This window comes from Epinephelus lanceolatus, chromosome 15, assembly GCF_041903045.1.
Source record: "Epinephelus lanceolatus isolate andai-2023 chromosome 15, ASM4190304v1, whole genome shotgun sequence".
Lineage (NCBI taxonomy): Eukaryota > Metazoa > Chordata > Actinopteri > Perciformes > Serranidae > Epinephelus > Epinephelus lanceolatus.
In genome coordinates this window covers 16,983,942-17,004,081 of record NC_135748.1, presented here as the reverse complement: position 1 = coordinate 17,004,081, position 20,140 = coordinate 16,983,942, and the positions used below count along the sequence as shown (strand labels likewise).

The 20,140-nt window shown below is 44.8% G+C and overlaps 1 protein-coding gene across 5 annotated transcripts in view; it reads right to left on the bottom strand.

Annotated features, from left to right (window-relative positions):
* Positions 1–20,140, bottom strand: part of LOC117267086 (rho guanine nucleotide exchange factor TIAM2) — a 136,789-nt gene that overhangs the window by 20,698 nt on the left and 95,951 nt on the right. For all 5 annotated transcript variants that reach the window (XM_078174995.1, XM_033642723.2, XM_033642721.2 and 2 more), the window contains 9 exons: positions 19,092–19,277; positions 18,667–18,810; positions 14,782–14,838; positions 9,422–9,598; positions 8,734–8,838; positions 8,563–8,641; positions 8,352–8,441; positions 7,250–7,468; positions 4,625–4,719 (listed from right to left, as the gene is read on the bottom strand). In XM_078174995.1, the coding sequence (XP_078031121.1) occupies positions 4,625–4,719; positions 7,250–7,468; positions 8,352–8,441; positions 8,563–8,641; positions 8,734–8,838; positions 9,422–9,598; positions 14,782–14,838; positions 18,667–18,810; positions 19,092–19,277 (1,152 nt within the window). The remainder of the gene's footprint in view (positions 1–4,624; positions 4,720–7,249; positions 7,469–8,351; positions 8,442–8,562; positions 8,642–8,733; positions 8,839–9,421; positions 9,599–14,781; positions 14,839–18,666; positions 18,811–19,091; positions 19,278–20,140) is intronic.

Genomic DNA, 20,140 nt, shown 5'->3' with positions numbered 1-20,140 from the left:
CAATACATACCACAGCTTTTGATGTGTTTTAGTCTAGACCGATGTGGTGGACCAACGGACCATCGGTGCCAATCCTAGAGCCATGCCACAAGGATGGCTAAAACTGTAGCAAATAATTCATACACTGTACTTGATACTGTAAGTGCATGCTGTAATGTTTTCACGTGGTCTAAATGCAAATAAAATGTAACTAAAGGGCAAGGGCAAATGAAAAAAAGGGCAAATGAATTCTCCAACTGTACAACTACACCAGACTCTCATCCGTGGAGATATTTATACCTAATACACACAGAAGGTTGTGGGAGTGTGAGAGTTTGCAGCGTAAGTGAGAACACTCATAGTATCAGCTGCCTCAGTAAAAAAAAAAAAAAAAACTCCCACCAGCAAGGAGCTCATCAGCCCATAGTTACCGTTTGTTTCTCCCCTTTGACGTCTCTCTGGCAGGAGAGGCAGGCAGCCATGTCCCGAGCCAGGCAGGCCAGCTTGTCTTTGAGGAACCGTCCCAAACTGAGCAGCACGGAGCCCAGGAACAGGTTCTTCTCCTCTGGCTCGCAGCCAGATGGCCAGAACCAGCACATGGCCAGGAGGGAGCACAGGGCCTGGGCGGGTGACTGGTCCCGCATGAAGAGCTCCATTAAGGTGGTGAGATAGAGGCACGGCTGGGGATCTTCATCGTTCACCGTTGGGGCTACCATCGTTATGGCTACTGCCATGGCTGCGCCAGGCACCACTGGTGGGGTCAGTCCCCCCGGATCCGGGTCATGTTGGATCCGGATCCCTGCTGGTCCCTCCGTCGCTCCTTCTTTCTACGTTTTTATCTCCAGCTCTGTCTTTCCAACTTGTTTACAGTGGAGTGGACTGACGAGACGGGCTAGCATTAACTGCACTGACAGCTGTAAGCCCAGATTATTAGCCTCCTCACGGCCAGATGGCAACTGATGGGCTTAGTCATAACACACACACACCTCCCTAAATTACCCTCCAAACTCCCATCCCACAGACAGACACACACACACACAACCCAGTCGGGCAAAGCAGATTCTCTTAAGTTTAAGAAGGAGATTGTTGTAGCTCCGAGGAAGACGGGATCATATTTGAAGAAGATGATACAACCTAATATCCGTAGGCATCTACCGTATCCTTTTGAAGTCGAGAAGTCATGATAAGAGAGGAGAAAAGAAACTGAATAACTCTTAACTTTCTGTTAGTCACACATTTTTAAAAAAGTGTTTAAACACCTCTCAGACTCCTCTCGCCCACTGAGACAGGTAAAAAAGGACGACTGGGACCAGAAGGAAAAAAGAAAGAGGTAATAAAACCAGCCCAAATGTTTCAGTCTAGTAATGCCTTCATCTAATTCAGAGAAGACACATAGTAGCATCACTACCTGAATCAAGTGAATCAAGCCAAATCTTTCTTACTGACAGCCAGCCAGAGGACAGCTCCACTCATAGCTCTCTTCATAAGTCCATTTAAATGCTCTTACTGAAACTTCCAGTCCAGAAAAGAGCAAAGAGTCTTATTATGTCTGTCTGCTGTTTAACCTTTGGCTTAATAGAAGACATGATTGGCTACTACACAATGTTTATACATACAACTGCTATTTATGGAGTAAAAGAATAATGTGGTTTGAAAGTAATATGGCGTCCTCCACATTAGTTGTGTTATGCTTTCAAAATGATGAAGACAGTTCGAGGACAATTAGATACACAGTAGGATGTAGGCTCTACAGGAAGATTTTCACAAAAATGATGACAAAAATACAGATTTTTAGGCATTCTATTGAAATAAATAGCTTGCAAAATAGTGCATATAGATGCTGTAAATCGGTAAAACAATTTTCCAGGAGAATTATGCCCCCAGACCCCTGAGGATCGGGCTGAGCCTGCAATATTTACGTCTGGCTCCACCCCTGGTTAACATCAAGAACACCGAAAAAAGCTCATCGCAATTTCCTAGACAAATATTCAAACTGTCCAAACCCAAAGGGAGGCAGTATAACATCAGAACAGCCCAAGAAAAAATAGCAAATATTCCCATTTGAGAGGATGAAACCAGTGAAATTTAGGCATTTTGATTAGCCAACAATCAAATACATTTTTCTATTGATCAGTCACCTAATAGTTTCAGTGATATGGGCCTCCAAGACATCCTGGTATGTTCCTCTATGTGTGCATGGATACATGCGTGTGATCACCCTCCAGAGGACTAGTGCCATGTGGTGAAACCAGACCATGCCAGATTACTTCCCACGTCCTTCCATCTGTCTACTGGGATCACCCAGTATGCTATGGACGTGTGTGTGTTCACATGCATGCGTGTTATGTGTCAACGACCTTCCAGCCAACAAATCCCCATCGAGCCTTTCAGTTGCTGCACTCGCAGAGATTAGGTGAGGCATAAACAAAATGGATGCAGCTATTACAGTTTTGACTGTACGCCCCTTATGACGGCATTACTTCACTACACCAGCGCAATGCATGCCAAATCAATTCAATTTGAAGGGCCTCGTGGGAGTTTTGTGGGACCAATTCAGTTGACGTCTGCAATCGATTGGTTAAGCTCATAATGGTATCACAACACTGCGTTAAACCAATTACTATGGCGCTCTATAGCCAAATGTATCATTAAGTAACTCACAGGCACTGGAATCACAATCAGTATCTCGATGGTAAACAACACTGATAACTGTGCCTAGTAAGCACTTAAGCTCAAACACACACACACACACACACACACACACACACACACAGATCTCTCTTGTGTAATAAGCACAAATTGGAATGCAACGAACCAATTAATCAAAGGTAGTCAGTCTGGTGAGGCGGCCGATGACAAGGTGTGACAAGAGGCTTGAAATTAGTCCTTCCCTTCCATCCATCTCTATTGACTTACAGCGCGCCCGTGTGCACACATGTGCGCGCTATATGCTGATACATGGCTGATTTTCTACCCGGTGACTCGATTTCTTTCTCCCCGCCCCAGAGAACAAACTGATGGCCGTGTGGTGATTAAATTCTGCTCTTCATGACAGCAAAAATCTGATTTACCAGCACCAATATCTCACCCCGAGTGTGTTTTTTGTATCGTCTTCACAGTGGCTGACTCTCCCTGATGGAAGCAGAGAGCTTCTTTTCCTTTTGTGCCTGAAATGTGCACGTATGCGGTGACATAAGCGCACACACTCATAAACCCCCGCTCGCACACATACACACACCTATCTTCCTTTCATTCCTCAGTAACAGACAAACGGCAGGGAGCTGAGCAGCAGCAGCAGTGGTGCAGTGCAGATCCCAGCGCAGTGGGACTGACTCATGTCGCCGGGCAAACAAAAAGAGACAAACGGAGCCAGAATAGAGAGGAGGAGAAGAGGGCAAGTTGTCCGCTCTAATCCACCTCCAGGCTGACCTCGGGTCAAACGCTGCACCGCATCTTCTGAAACAGGCAATTAGAATAAAGCTGTGGCAATTAGAGAAGGTTTCTGGATATTTGGCCTGGAATTACTATCAATGAATCATTGATGAAATAAGCAACAAATGACTGCCTATTCCCTTTTTCATTTCGACCACATTACATAACATGCCAAGCATGCCAAACATGCACTCACAACAACTAGCTTAAAAAAGACACAAAATGCAAGATAAATGCTGCAAAAGAAGGTAAATATGCACCAACACATGCACATCCACTCTCAGGCTTCCAGCCATGTCTACATCATTAACATGCGGCTCTTTGTGATGACCACACACACTCATTACTGCTCTCGAAAAACACTGGCGTGCACACTCCTGTATTACATTACCACGGTGCCGAGGCATAAATTCCCGACGGGACGGGCTCATGCTCAGTTTAATGACTTCAATAAAGTTGGTTTACATATCAAAACCCTGACCGGATATTCAACAACACACAGGACAGAAATAGTCATGCAATCTGCCGTAAATCATCAGGGACACCGTTTGGCATATTTATAGAGGGGATATTTCTCTAACACTGATATGAGAGGGTTGAAGTGATTGCAGGGTACCTATAGTGTGTTATAGAACCAAAGCCAGGACTCTGAAGGCAGAGACAAGCACCTGCAATATGTCACATGCAAGATGACTTCTGCCTGTCTTAAATTTATTATAATAAACTACTGCAGCCCTTATCATAATGATAGATACGCTTGAGTGAAGGTGAGGGTGACAGAGGCATATTAGACAACTGTTCTTCTTCTGAGAGATTTGGTTTTGCCCCCAGGCATTCATGTCTTCATGTGCACGTGTGTGTGTGCAGGAGGCAGTGGCAGTGTGACACAGCCCCTTCTCTCAGTCTGCATCCTGTCTGCATGACAGTAATAAGCTGTGTTTATACCGGTGGCTATGATGGAGTATCCTAATTATGGTAATGCTAAGAATTGGTGCCAGTCTGGTTTGTGACAGCCCCACAGCTGCCACTGTGAGTGGGCACAAACAAACACACACACACACACACACACACACACACACACACACACACACACACTCTACAATGTGCACACCTTTATTCACACAAACAAACCTGGAAGGAGAGAAAGAGAGAGAGAGCTACAGTATGTGGATGTCTATGAAACACTTTCTGGCACACGGACACACACTCCTACCTTGCTGTGCTGTACAGGCCTGTGTGCGCAGTGGGAGTGACCGTTCTCCAGTCCTACACACGGGGACTCAGCACCATCAGCTGCAGTGCACACATCTGGAGAGAGGGAGAGAGAGAGAGAGGACATTTTAACATTAAGTTTAGCGTCACTCTATGTGAGTGTGTGTGACTGTGTTTTATGCTCATACCACCCGTAGCCGCATGTGCACCACACTAGTTTTTGCTGAAGCACGTCCTTCTGCTAACCACAATACACAAACAATGCTGGCTACTTATAGTCTAAAACCATCGTGGGCGCCTGCCAGTCGCACAGAACTTTAAATATATCTTCTGTCTAAAAATGGCAGCGGCATTCAGTCATCCCGAAAAAGAAAAACTTGGCAATCCTAATTAAAGACTCTGTTATCTCTTTCCTTGAACTTGTGTTCAAGATATAGTTCCCTAATAAAAAGTATATATGCATATAAACCGTGCGGACAGGATGACATTATCAGATTGAGAGTTTTGAAAACATTCTCGGGATTTTGGCTACTTCACTTCAAATCCAAGGTCCCGAGGACAAACTCTCTGGCAGTTGGCACATGAAAAAGACTTTATTTCTGATTGTAGCCCGGGAGGCGGGCCAGCATGCCAGCAGGAAACAAAAGAAAACTTCTGGACCTCCCGTGGAGCTAACTTCTCCTTTCTGAAATGCCAATCACCATCAACCGAATGTGTGACTGATGGGGCAGCGTTACAAAAGATATCTAGTTATCTAAATTTACCTCTCTTGTCTTGTACATTTGCACCAGTCTGAATTAATCCGCATGACAGACAGTTTCCTTCAAGGAATGCCATCATGCAATCATTTGTGTAATTTGTGTCAGACAAGTGTTAATTCCCCACTGTGGGCTTTTTACCTCCCTGCCTCCTTCATCAGCCTGCCTGGGATCATGTGCCCTCTAGAGACAGAGAAGAAAACTGCAGGCACTTTGATCACACCACTCTCTGTAATGAGGCCTTCAAGTCATTAATCCCTTTGTGTTCAATTACGGCTGCAGTGGAGGAAACCCTAATGAATTACAATCATTAAGGATGACGCTCGATACTTTCTGTGAAACTGATTCTTTGTTTCGGCTGTTTATTTGAAAGCCAAACAACGAGGAAAGATGCACCGCACATTTTGAAGGGGAAGGTCAGTGGCACGGGTTTGATGCATTTTGGTTAATTCGTTCAAAAAAAAAAAAAACAAGTTGTTAAAAGGTCATCTAGTGGGTCAAATACATTTCATCACCTCTGACATCCTGTGTTTAAGTCTGCGAGTCATACACACAAAAATTGCAGCACATAATCAATAAATCTTCACTTTTATCTTATTTTTATTGTCTGCTCACTGTGACGTTCTCATAAACACTAAAAAAATAAAAGTAGAGAAATATAAATTGTTATAAAACTGAAACTTGTCCCTCACTGCTATTTTCAGAACCTTCACACTTTCATTAGCTCGTCTATTTATGAGTGATAAAATGGCCGATGTCCTGTTTAAATCTTGCCTAACAACACCAGAAACAAATTTCCATAACTGCACTTTCAAACTGAGGTCATAATCTTATCTAATCTGAGACCAAATAAACCGAACCAATTTAACAACTGTAGCAAATCTTACACCCAGCGAAACCAAAGATAATCTTAGGTTGAGCTGGGTTTCCCTTACCTTTCAGACTGAGGCTCGAACAAACAAAATGTATCTGCACTGGCTGGGCATCAGCTGTGTTTGTCCGGCGACATGGACGACCTTACTGTTCAGTCCTGACACCTTGGCATCTGCAGTGAGATTAACCCGAGCCGACAGGATACTATACATCCACAGCGATAACAAGCCCTCTGCGGTCAAGAGCCCCTTTTGGGCTTTCCTCTGCCCTAGGATACACAGAGCTGTGAAACTTCATCTGGAGTTTGTTTCGTACTGCTTTTTTCTCTTTTGACTTTTGACAGTAAAGAGAGTCTCTTTTTGAGGAAGTGGAGATCAGACTAAGATGTTAACTGGAGCGGAAGTGTCACAGCTGTGTTGTGGTTTAGGTGAAGAAACTAGTTTGCTTTCCCAGTAAATGCAGCTCGTGTGAGAAACTGACCATCGAGCAGCCTTGCGAAGTTCAGGCTGAGAGGACATCACAGAGACAAATCTACCTGGGTTTAACTAATTCAAAAACCACACAACAAAAAGATGCAACACATGCCAACAACATGAAACAACAGAACTGGACGGGTAAACTGGGCTTTAACTCTGAGCTGTGGCAGGTCCAGGCTGTTCACAGGAAGAATGACACAACCTACTTGCAGAGAAAGCAGTTAAACTGATGCTGTTATTTGTACAGAGAACTGAGAAAGCGCTACCCTGATGGGTGTGCCAAGCATTTTGCAGAAGCTCCAATTTCTCTCTTTCTCTGCGTCTCTTTCAATCTCTCACCATCTGTCTGACTAAACTGTATCAAGCTCAACTTCACTTCCAGACGTACTGTTAAGTGTTCCGTTAGGTAGAAATCTATAGCCCTTTAGTACAAATACAACCCCACTAATGACTACATCTACATGTGTTTAGCTGGTTCCAGAATTTGTGTGTGGCTAAATGCAACATGGATTTATGCACCTGAGGAGGACTTGGCTCTGTGGTGCTTGCTGCGAACCTCCTGGTTGTGTTTGAGAGGAAGGGTCCGGTGGTTGGAGGACAGGGTTAACGGCAGGGGTCCGTCCCGCCTCAGGCTCAGGTGCAGGGTTTGTTCGGCAAACAGTGTCTGGATCAGCGCCAGGTCCAGGCCCGCCACACAGCGACCGTTCAGCACCAGGATCTCATCGCCTGGACGCAGACCTGGGGACAAGTATGGTTCAGAAAAAAATCGTGGTACAGTGTTTCCCCAAGGTGTTTTTCCAGCAGTTTTATTTTGCACCCCTGGAAAATATTTAGCATGTCCACTAAGATGAGAAGGGCTTTAGACACATATTTTTATACAGTTGTAGATGTTGAATTATGTTCAATACAATGCTTCCTACAGCCCATATGCTGTTACAAACGCTCCTGCACGTGGGAGCAGATACTAGTTACCTACATAAAAAACTATCCAAATAGTTCAAAAAGTTTTTCAGTAATGACATCAAAACCACAAGCTGTTCCAATTGCCCCCGGTCTCCCCTAATCAACCCTGCAAATGATTTTGGAGAAAATGCAGATGAGAATGAGCTTTTATACATTTAAAAAAAATGCCATGTTGATCATGAGGGCACAATATAGGACAAAGCTAAGCTAAATGTAAACACTGTCAGAAAATAGCAGTGTATTGCAGCCTCAGAAGTGTTCATTGCGGCGTGTGTATAGCGAGAGAGAAGAAAGAGACAGTGTGTGTGCACTCTGGACAGGCAGGTGAGCTGGATGTCAGGTTAGCAGTAAACCATGTTTTGCATCATTTGATCGGCCTTCAAACTATTTAGAACAAATATCTACCGATAACAAATGGTGGCCGATTGATCAAAGCACCAATATCTGGGGGTGTTCGATTTATAACCCTGCCTGTCCCTGACTCTGGCTGCTTTAAGTAGAGACAGTGATGGGGAGACTTTGGTGATGGGGAGCTGTGGAGTGCTGCTGGTAAAAGCATACAGGGGAAAATACTGTGTTAAAGCCACAGAGATCACACATGTGATACAAATATTGGTGGTTTCAGGATTATTTGTGTCATTCTTGAGCAAGTAGTCACCTTCATTGAATGCCAGGTCATCAGGAAGCACTTCACTGACAAAAATCCTGCTGTTTTTCTGACTGTCGATGTGTCCTGTTACTGCAAAACCTGGAAGGAGGGAGACAAACAAAGATGTAGACAAGCAAAGATTGACAGGATTACATACAGCACCATGGGGTGGACCTAAAATGAAACAAACAACTAGACCTTTGGTGAGTGGCCGACTCACCAAAGTCTCCGGTGCCGCTCGGCCTGCTCATGTGCAGCGTAAACACATTAACTTGGACCACCTCCAACTGATCATTGACCTACGGGGTGATATCAATACACATTAAACAAAGAGTAGATAATGAAGAGCGCTGTGTGTCTATGTGTCATTTTGCATGTTTGCCCTCCTCACCACATCACGAACGAGCTCTCCGGGACCCACGTATCGAACTTCCACGCTTTGCCCCGCTTGCCTGTGCAGTCGCAGGCAGTGCAGGCCCGGGTCCAGCTGTTTCACCTGTTTACACAAGAGGCCATAATGTTCAACGGCCTGTATACACAAAATCATGCAACATATTTCATGCGCCGACGCCTAGTCAGACAGCTGCGGTGTGGTCGAGGCGTGAATTATTCAGTGACTTTACACTTTGTGATGAGAAATGTACGGTACACAAAAAAGCTTCGCTCAAGGGAATATGGTGTGTGTGGGTCCATCTATGTGCAGTCATTGTTAGAGGACCTTGTAAATTCAGACACTAGATGAATAGGTGTTATTGAAAGCCCATGGGAGCATAATATAACTGGATCTGCTGCTGCAGATGCTCTAACAAAGACTGTTAACTAGACCACACCTGAAAATGTCTAACTCAAATTAGCTTTGTATTTACTTGAGAAGAAAAAATACATTCCCATTATTAAGTATGAATGGTAGGATCATGTAAAGGAAATAAAAGACTACTAGACAACTAAATCCAAACGCCATCACTGTTTTTGTATGTTTTTTCTTTTTTTTTTTGTTTTTTTCCAACAACTGTCAGTAATATTGCTCTTTCAGTGTAGAGACACGTCATTATTTCTCCTCAACCAGCCGCCAATCCAACCTTGCAGGCTGCAGAGAGAAGGTCGGCCGCTGTCTGGTCCCTTCTGACAGGAACTTGGACTGTCAGGCCGTCTGGCATGTAGACACACGTCAACACGTCTGTGGCACCGCTGATGCTGTCCCACACACCGCCCTCAGGGGGCGACATAGAGTAGATACTGGCCAGCATGTCCAGCCTCTGTGGGAGAGGGTAAAAGAAGGCAGGGTGAAGAAAGATAAAAGGAAGAGCAGCATTGGATGGAGGAGGGAGTAAACAGAGAAGGGAAAGAAGGAGGAGGTAAACAGAGGGAGAGGAGGGAGCGGGGTGAGACAGAGAGAGAGCGGCAGACTTTGAGTAACAGCACACAAATCGATACACTTCCATTAGTCTAAATGCTTGGCTGTGGATCAAACAGCGGAGCAAAGATGTCATACAATTAGCCTTTCAGAAATTCATCTGACAACATAGACGGCAGTTGCTCCACATAATAGTCATCGTAATGGCCGTGTACACAAGCGGATTGGCAAGGGTCGACTGGCAGGTCTAGACGTCCGGATGACATCTGCACATTTATTTGGTTTGAAAAGCCACAAGAGTCATTTTGACTTAAGTGATGCATCGGGACGATTTACTTTAAATCAGTCAAACTTTCAGATCAGCCATTTGAAGGTAATTATTTGTTGGTGGCTGTAACAGTGAGGTTTGAGCTGGGTATTAACACAGAGGAGGGGGGGGTTAGCCCCCAACTCGGCCTCACAAGCAGCCATTTAGGGGTTTTGGTTGCGACTCTGTGTCTCTGGAGGGAAAAGTGCCACTGCTGCGTTGAGGGGCTGTGGGAGACGCCACAGTGCAGCCTAACACCGCAATTATCAAGGCCCCAGATCTCGAGGAAAGGCTCAATCACATCAAATGTACTGAAACTCATGGGCTGAAGAAGCCAGCGACTCAGCACTTCTGACAAAGATGATATGAGTTCTCGGTTAAACTGAGACGCAGGACCAAGAGGGATAATTGCATAAGTGAATAGGTCTGGGTGCACAGTGATGTTTTAAAGGCATTATGGGATCATAAAAATGTTGAGTGGTGTGTGAGGCTTTCTGTCTGATGTGCATGTGTGTGAGCTTTCTGTCTGTTTCAGACGCTGGCAGCTTGCAGCTGATGCATCACCTCAAGAGGGAAAAAAGACCTTTTTCCCTGCCAGACAAAAAGCCTAACAGGGACCAGCTAAGGCCTCTGATTCATAGCATCACTTAGCACCGCACACATTTCTCAGTTTAGCTCAGATAAACACCAGCACACAGACAAACATTTGCCTAATTTGTCATCTAAATGTCCCCTTTACTAGTCTACCTCAGGAACCAGTGCCAAAATAAAGGCCAGCAGTGTTCTTACCAAAATGTTTCCCCAACCTGTCGGGATGGAGGAACAACAAGGTGCCACTTCCACACCCACCTCTGCCTGCGTCTTAGGGATGTGAGGTCATGCTTACAAACTGAGGATGAAAAAACAAGCCGTCATGGCAACTGGTTGCATAACCGCCCTGTTTGTGTTCCAGCGAAATGGCGTGACAGGAAAACTAAGATTTGGTTGCCTACACTGACCTGACCAGTGGCTGACTAACACTATACACTCATTCATGGTCAGAGAGGGTTGTAACGGAGCAACGGTTGCCTGGTCAACGTTCCATGATCGACTGCCAGGAGTACAGTCCAGGCACGCGCTGGACTTCAACAAGTGCTCTGTGTGGTGAGTGTGTGTACTGTATTTATGTTTGCATTCAGCCAAATAATTCAATACTTCAGTCTTTCCCCTCAAGTGTGGAAATTATTTCCAAGTGGGCCGTCCTCCACCCGCAGCTTCTAAAGATGGAGCGTGGAGTAATGGACGGTTTAGTGGCCGCGGCGCTAAAACACCCTTTCTGTTCCACTTAGCAACTGGGCAACACAAATATTACAGACCTGCCTGCAACAGATAGGGTGACCATGAAGAAGAAACAGAAGAGTAGTTGAGGACAATTTTAGACAATTTCCCTCTATTACATCTATTATAAGGGTATTACTCTTAATTTCCTCAAAGCTCCACCCAAGGTTCCTCTTTCCACGGCTGTGACACATTTTTCCACACACGCACAAGGTGACAATAATGACCATCTGTACTGGCTAGCACCAGTGCCTGCTCCTCAAGTTAAAGACGAGGTGTGTAATCGTGGGTAGTGGAGTGTGGTGAAAGGTGGTGACACAGAAAGAGGGATCAGCCTGTCATGGACAAGGGTGGTAGGATCATGTTCATCAGCCAAGAAATTCAAAGAAGGAGAGAAGAAACACTTCTCTCTAACCAAAAAAAAAGAAACACATGAAAGGAAAGGGAGCTGATCCTTAATCGTATCCCTTAACCATATTTCCATATCCCTGCTCAACAGCAGCAGACACTTGTGTGAATTTTTATTATTTGACTTGCTTTAAAGTGAGTGTAAAATGCAGCAGGCTAAGCTCACTGTTTAAAGGGACAGTTCACCCAAAAATCAAAAATACATATTTTTTTTTTCTTAGCTGTATTGCTATTTTTAAGTCTAGGTTGTTTTGGTGTGAGTTGCAGAGTGTTGGAAATATCAGGCGTAGAGATGTCTGCCTGCTCTTGAATATAATGGAACTAGATGGCACTCGGCTTGTGGTGCTCAAAGCGCAACAAAATACATCCAAAAAACTCAACAGCAATGTCTCTTTCCAGAAATCATGACCTGGTTACTCAAAATAATCCACAGACCTTGTTGAGAGCAGTTTCATGTAGGAACTATTTTCTCTCTATCAAATTACACCAGTCCAGCTGTATCACGGTGCAGAAAGAAACTTGCAATCTACCATTAACACACCTAGCACTGCTGCATAGCTAACGTTACAGCTCAGTACCACACGCAGAGTGCCATCTAGTTCCAGGCGGATGTCTCTACAGCTGAAATCTCCAACACTCAGCAAATCACACTAAAACAATTAAAATTCATAAAAAGCACTACAGGTAAGAGGAAAAATATGTACTTTTGATCTTAGGATGAACTGTCCCTTATGTCACATAACTCATGTTATTTTTTCTAGCAGTCAGAACATATTCACTCACTCCACTGCTGACAGAAGGAGTGGGTGGATGGAGGATTTGAAGAGCAAATACCAGCCACTATGAACTCTGCTTTAACCTCTATGGAGGCCAAGATAACCTCCATGTTATTGAAAGGTTCGATATAGATGTTTATCTCTCTCGGCTTTATGCGGTCGCAACCTACAGCCAGACAGTGTCATCAGCACGCACATCGTCCGCATGTTCAAATACAGCTGCTTGGTTCACATTGTGTAGAGAAGACAGCAACCACATGGACAAACTATCACGGATGGTCAGGCGTTGTACAAGAGAGCACACATGCCACGTGGCTACAACAAAGCTTGGGCACACAAATGCAAACATACCCTTCACTTGACTTCACTTCAAAGGATTAGAGGAAGATGATTGTTTATTAGAGTAATTCAGGGGATTTGATACAACAGGAGCAAAGTCATCAAGACAAAGATGAAGTCCTGTATGTGTCGGCAAAAATCAATACAGCCTTGCCATCCTCTCTCGCTCTCTCCTTTTCCCTGCTTCCCACTCCGAAGGGTCTTAATCCCCACAAAATCACACAAACTCTAGTGACAAACGCTTGGCCACATGTAAATCTGGGAAAGACGGAAACACTCAACCAAAGGGGAGGGGTTGCCGCATTTTAAGGAACATTAAAGCGTCGGCCCAATGAAGGCCATTATTGTTTCCCCAAACCATTTCCTGTTACAAGTCCATTTCTAGGCCCTTAATGGGGGCAGTTTTAACACTCGCCACATTGACCACAGACTCACACTATGAATCATAGCATCCTGTGGAACAGCGATCTTCACAATGCCTGTCCAGCTCTGTCTAAAAGCGTCCATTATCCTCATCTGTCAGTGCCAGACTTGATCTATTCATCCAGGAAGGCTTTGATGAGATTTTATTTGACTGGACACACAGGAAAAGATATGCATGAAACATTATTTTTAGGGATAATTGTAAAGAAATTCCTATTTTCTTATTCCCTCTTCCCAAAACACTCCAAAAAGTCACTCAGGGCCTTGTCAACAGGTGGGCTTCAGCCAAAATCATTCAAGAAGTAGTTTAGGGAATACCGTTATCTGCTTTGTTTGCCGAGAGTTACTTGAAAAGGTATCACTCTCATGACTGTTGATGAAGCTACATGTCACAGGTGTAAAGCTTAATTTAGCGTGGCATATATGCTGGAAACAGGGGGAAACAGCTCGCCTTGCTTAATCCAAAAACGTAAAAACAAGAATTTGTGGTTTTTGCAGAAGTGACATCCTTAAATCTTACCCCCATTGTACCAAGGCAAGAAATAATGTGGCATTTCAGTTTTTGAGTTTAACGAAGAGGATGTAGCATGCTAATTAGCGAGCCTTGGAGGTACTGGGAGGCAGATTTTTGGACCTCAAGGCAGAGCAAGGATAGTGGTTTTGCCCAGATTACAATCCAGTGTAATCGATACAACGTGAAAACATCGATCTATTTCATCATCTTAAAGATAAGCTTTTATTTTCCCCTCTGGGGGAAATGCTTTTTGGGCTGCAGGGGATTTTTTATGGCAATACCGCAAATGGCCACTGGGGCAATTTGGAAGTAGAACTGAGAAGCGTTATTGTTGGCCTGGTTGGAGCTGAAACTAACAGCATTATTTCACACTTGGTCGATCTACTGTAGGCATGTAACCACCCGATAACCTGCGAATGCTGCAGCTCCAGCGTCTGGCTGCTCAGATGGCCAGAATTCACACTCTTCGATCATTCAACACTTTTACCATAAAGCCACACACCCACACTTTCAAGCACTTCTGGTCAACACTCCAACTCAACACTCTCCATTAACTCAATTATGCCGTGAATTTGATGCCTGTCCACAGCGGACTTTAACACGGTGTAAAAGTCTCTTGTTAGATATGCTGTCTATTTCTCTTTCAGACACCTGCAGATCAACATGAAAGGAATCTCTGCTTTGATCCTGGACAAGTTAGATACACAGTCACACACACTTTTTCATTCCCTCAAACATACACACACACACACACACACACACACACACACACAATGTGTAAAAATATCTTTAAACAGCCCACTATCAAAGCCATGAAAGGCAGCAGAGGTCAAAGTAAAAGCGGACATGTTTCTGCTGCGGTTACTTCACGCTGAAACCGATAATTCAGCTCATAAAACGGTACCACAGGATGGATGTGACAGATGGCAGTGGAATTTTTAAAAGATAAATCAAAGATCTGCAAACCGTATAGGACAAAGTTACCGAACGCTCTGACTCACCTCAGTGCTCCTGGGAGGTAGGGCGTACGTTTGACCTCCAGCATCGCTCTCAAAGATCTGAAAACCAAGAGGCAGACAGTTAGAGGTACAGACAGAGGGGCACCACACTGTTTGACTCACAAACGATTAAGTGCCCAGCCACTTCGGCAACACAATATTAGACACACACGGTGCTATTATGTAGTTAATTAAAAACTACGTGTGGCGAGTGCAGCGCTTTGATACTGGCTTCCAAACGGGGTCTGCAGCCTTTGAAGGTGCAAACGGTGGAAATATGCTGCGTGTGTGAGTGGAGGGGGATGTGTACGGACACTGAGTGGTTTCTGTGTAGCAGAGAGATGAAAGGGGGAAACAGTCCAGTTACAGATGAGGAGGAGGACAAGCGCTTCCCCCCCTCCTTCTCCATCTCCACATCCACCCCTCAGTGTAGAAATCTCTCCATTCTTGATCCATTCTATCTTCCTCAACCTCTCCTCTTTAGATCCTCTCCTCTGGCTTGTGATCGGAAAGCGTGTTGTGTCAGGCTAAGCCCAATGCTAGAGGTGACTCTGCAGCCTCAGAAGGCTTTAACAGCTCTATAATACAGCCGTGACATCGAGCCATCCATTATATGAGGGTGTAACTCCTGCCCTTGCTCAAACGGGCTGCAGTTATCAGGTTTTGCTGAGATATTTTGTCACTGGGCAGGAGATGGGTGGCATGGCTGGTGACAGAAATGGGGCAAAACAGCTCTGGCAGAAGCTCAAAGGTGCTCGTATGTTGCTGTGAGCTGACGCTGTGCGCACTTAAGTATTGGTGTGCGGAAGAGATTTGCAGGCGCTATCCTTTTCTCAAAGGATCAGGATTACTCTACTCCAAAACAATCCCAAGAAGTTTCCTTTACAATCAGAAAACCTCTCCAGCTCCTGTTATGGTAGTAGGAACCCCCATGTGACCTCTGAACAGCGGAGTATAGTAACTCTCCCTCCCTAACACAAGTACATTTATAAAGTGGCTGTAAACAGTGCTGCTTCGCCGTAAACTGACTAATTTTAGAAAGCTTTACCAACTCTCCCACAAATCCTCAGACCTTTCTGGCCTATTTCCCACAGCTGACTGCCGGCCAGCGTCCTCACTGTATACATAGCTCTGCTAAGACGGATGAGAGATGAGAAAACGAGAGGGAAGGAGATGGGGGGAGGTATGACATTGTGGGGCAAGGTTGTCGAGTGCGGCGTCGCAGTGGTAAATGGGATTCAGGCTTAGTCAACACAGATGAGTCAGTATGGAAACTGTGGGAGAAGGACCGCCGGCTAACGCTCTGATGTTTATGCTCTGAGAAACGGGAAGTTTGAGAGAGAGAGAGGACGAGGCTGAAGGGAAGAAATGGAAAGACAAATGCTGAGAGAAATCGGGGGGGAGAGTGAGATGAAACTCTGGTTTAAGAGATTAAATAAGTAGGATAGAGGTAGAGGCAAGAGAGTTGGAGGAAGGGGGAGTAAAAGGAAGGAAAGCACTGAAAGAAAATATCTCGACAATCTAAGAGAAAGCACAGTCTGACAACCTGAGAGGGTAACAAGAGATTAAGTGGATGGAGGAAAGTTTGGCTCCTCAGACTGCCTCACTGTCCAAATCCTTCTCCAGGAAACACGTGTCTCCTCAATACATGAGAGAACAGCCAAGGAGCTGATGATGTCATTTAAAACAGCCACGACTGAATTCCCCAAAAGTCACAGAACAGACAGCTAACACTACCAATGATCTTTCCCTCTTGCAGAAAAAGAAAAACAACACAAAAACAGCAGATGCCCAAGAACACACAGGAATGTGAAAACCCCTTGAAGCACTCATCAGCCATTTTCTGCTCCGGATTAGCCTCCATGTAAAGAAAAAAATACCAGAGAAGCACTAAACTGAGCTTGTAAGAGAAGGTGGACCTGAGGAAAAAAAAATAAAGGGAGGCTGTTTAATATTTAGCGTCTTTACACCAACCATCTGCTGGTGTCTGCGGGGCTGAGGAAAGAGTGGAGAATGCCATCTACCACATATTGCTTTCAATAATTCATGTGTGTGCTGCAGCGCCACCTCGGCCTTCTGCACTGCGAAATGCGACTGGGCCTCATTAGGCCGGGCCGGCTGGAGTTCCCCGGGAAAATGACAACACACACACACACACACACACACACCTAGCCGCTAACAGACGTGCACAAATGCACAAACATAAATATAACAGAGCAGGTGGTGGGACCGGTGAGCTAGATAAGAGCAAGCGAAACAGGACAGGGAACATTTTGTAAGCAGTCAGGAGTCAGGGCTCACCTACTGGAGAACATGATTGGCTATCAGCTGCGCTTGCTCCAAAACAATAAAACTCAATGATGATTTCACAGCATAAAGAAAAATGAAGGCGGGAATGCCAAAACCACACTACTCTCTCTTCCCATATTCTCAGCTAATGAACGGAGGTCTATAAAAGACGAGCAAACATGTGTTTCCTGTAGCGATCCTTAAAATAGACCACCAAGAGCGGAGTACTCTCCAGGGCCGTACCTTCAGGGTGCAGAGTGGTGGATTTCTGTATCAATAAATAACCAGCTTGCATGAGTCTAATTACTAACCTGAAAGGATTTAGACTCCCCCCTCTGCACCTGGGAAAGGAATGCCCCTCTGTGTTTATGATGATGGGAGGTGTGCACGCGGGGAGGACGTGAGTTTATGTGCTTCTAATTAATAAAATCTCCTCAGGGGGGAAATGTGCTGAAAGTGCTGCATGACTGTACCAATCTTAAGCTTTCTTTCATGTCAACGCAGGCGTTGTGCATGCGAGTAAGCAATAAGGCAACATGCTTTCAGGTTGTTTCATTAAAGAATATGCCCAATGTGTATTGACAGTGTGAGTTTTTCTCTGCAGCATGTCCCAAGAGACTGCGTGCAGTATACCTCATCACTGTGTGCACGCATGCATGAATTCTGCATGCTTGTGGTATGTGTTTGCATGTGGGTAGCTTCCCCTGCTGAAAACAAGAAGTGGGTGATCCTGCATTACAAATCTGCTAATCCAGACCACCCTAAGAGTTTCATTACTCTGGGATACAGTGGAGATTATTTAGTCATTTCAAGGTCTAAGTGCTGCTGTCAGGCTTTCTCCACTGACAAGAACACAATATTACTGACATTAAGTTCATTATGTAATCTTTCATCATATTATCATATCTGTTTTCTTTTTTATTCAAGTCACGGGCTTCCTACATCCTTTAAACTGGTAACATTGAGAAAGATAGAAAGATTTTACACATAAGAATTTAAATATAAATTCTTTTATTACTAAAATCGCTTCCTGGTAACATTCTGGGACTGATACTGCATTAAAAGTACCCAAAATGTATATTTAAATGTCCCATCTTAAGCTTATTTTCAGGTTCATACTTGTATTTTGAGTTCTACTACAAAATGTTTACATGCTTTAATGTTAAAAAAAAAACCATGTTATTATTCTCATGCTGTCTGCCTGAATATACCTGTATTCACCCTCTGTCTGAAATGCTCCGTTTTAGCACCTGTCTCTTTAAGTCCCCCCCTCCCGAAAAAGCCCGGTCTGCTCTGATTAGCTAGTGTTTCAAGGTCTTCCACATCTGCGCTCTCGGCATCCCTGCACCGTCATTGCAGCTGCGGGATGACTTTAACGACACTGCAGCAACACTTTCTACCTAAATATAGTAAAGTTGTACTATCATAACTTCACAGAAGTTCTGGTGGCTCATTGAAAGGCACAGTTTCTGAATACGGAGTGTGTTTTTCTCTGTGAATTGTGCATTTTGATACTTACACAGCACTTATAACTGTACAGTATGGGACCTTTAAACAATACCCAAGTCAGTCTGTGTGTGTGTGTGTGTTTAGTAGTACCTGGGACGCAGAAGGCCTCTTGTCCCGGCCCCTCTTCGTGAGGTTGTCGAGGCCTTTGAGCGAGGAGAAAAGGCCTCTCTTGCGCTGCCTGTGAGTCAGGGACAACGAGCGCCGTCTGAGTGTGGCCTCATCTCTGGAACAGATCTGAATGGACACACACTATCAGAACTGCAAATCGTTTAGCTCGACAAAAAAATCCCATCTAATCAGGCCATCTTAATGAGGGAGCGTGCGCTTTTTAGTTTCAAATGATTAAAAGATTTTTCAAGGTTACTGTTACACATCAAGGAAATTCAAACTGAAGTATCGCATACTAAAAGGAATGTTGAAAACAGGGCACAGCACTGCTCCTTTGATTCTGTATTGTGTATTTATTATTAGTCATTTATTAGCCTTTTCTGGAGGTCTGTCCTAAGCGTCCTCACCAGTGCATGGAAGGAGGAGACGGAGAAGATCCCCAGGCGTCCCAGGGTGGATTTGGTTGGGCGGCTAGCAATTGCCAGCAGGCTCTTTGGGTTGGGCAGCTCTCCACCCTGTAGACTGGCCAGGTAGCAGCGCATCCTGAACAGATCCATGTTAAACCTCTCCAGGTTCTGCTCCCACTGCTGGATCTGAAGGAAAAGGAAGATTATAACTTCACAGGTTAGGGCGAGCTTCTGAATGTGACTTTTGTGAGTATTTCAGGGTGGTGGCTGAGAAAAGAGTCGAGGGGAGGTAAAGGACAGGGCTACGGGCCCGGAAAAGGAGGGGAGGCAGGAAAAGGAGAGTCAAAGAGGGAGATCCAGGGTCAGCTGAGTGCTTTCCATCAAGCTGCAATTGCTTGCAGATGTGGTGGAGGGTGAGGGCACAAATTGGTGGAGGTTTGATAGAGAGGGGGGGACTGCATATCTAGCAGAGGAGTCAGAGTGTGCGCAGTAAATCCTAATGCCCATTTTTTATGTAAGTCTAGAGAGAGAAGTGATGTTGCACAGACCACCCGTTAAACCCTCCGCACACAAACACACACATACATACACACAATTTACAGTTGCTCCCCCCCCCCCATCCCTGTTTGCTCTATGTAAGCTATGAGAAAGTGCTTATTTTGTTGGCTGGAGACTGGTTTTAATGAGAACACTCAAGTTAAACAACCCACTATAACAACTGACTTTAATAGGTCTCGTCTGCACTGTGAGTTCATTTACAATAACACACCCTATGGCGTTGTCCCATTAGGTCTCATTTACGTTGACGGCATTCTTTAGAATTAAGAACAAACTGAGGAGGAACATGGGGGGGGAGTGTTTTATGAACCTCTGACTTTTTAAACATCTTAAACAAAGAGCTTGCACAGAAAGAACCATGGGGCCATACTGCGCTATGTGCTCAACCCATGAAAACGCCTGTGTACGTAACTGTGCAGGTGGCCTCGGTTAACAAGCCTCGAGTCAGTGACATTCTGTCATTATTCCCATTCCAGACTTGGACCATGAGG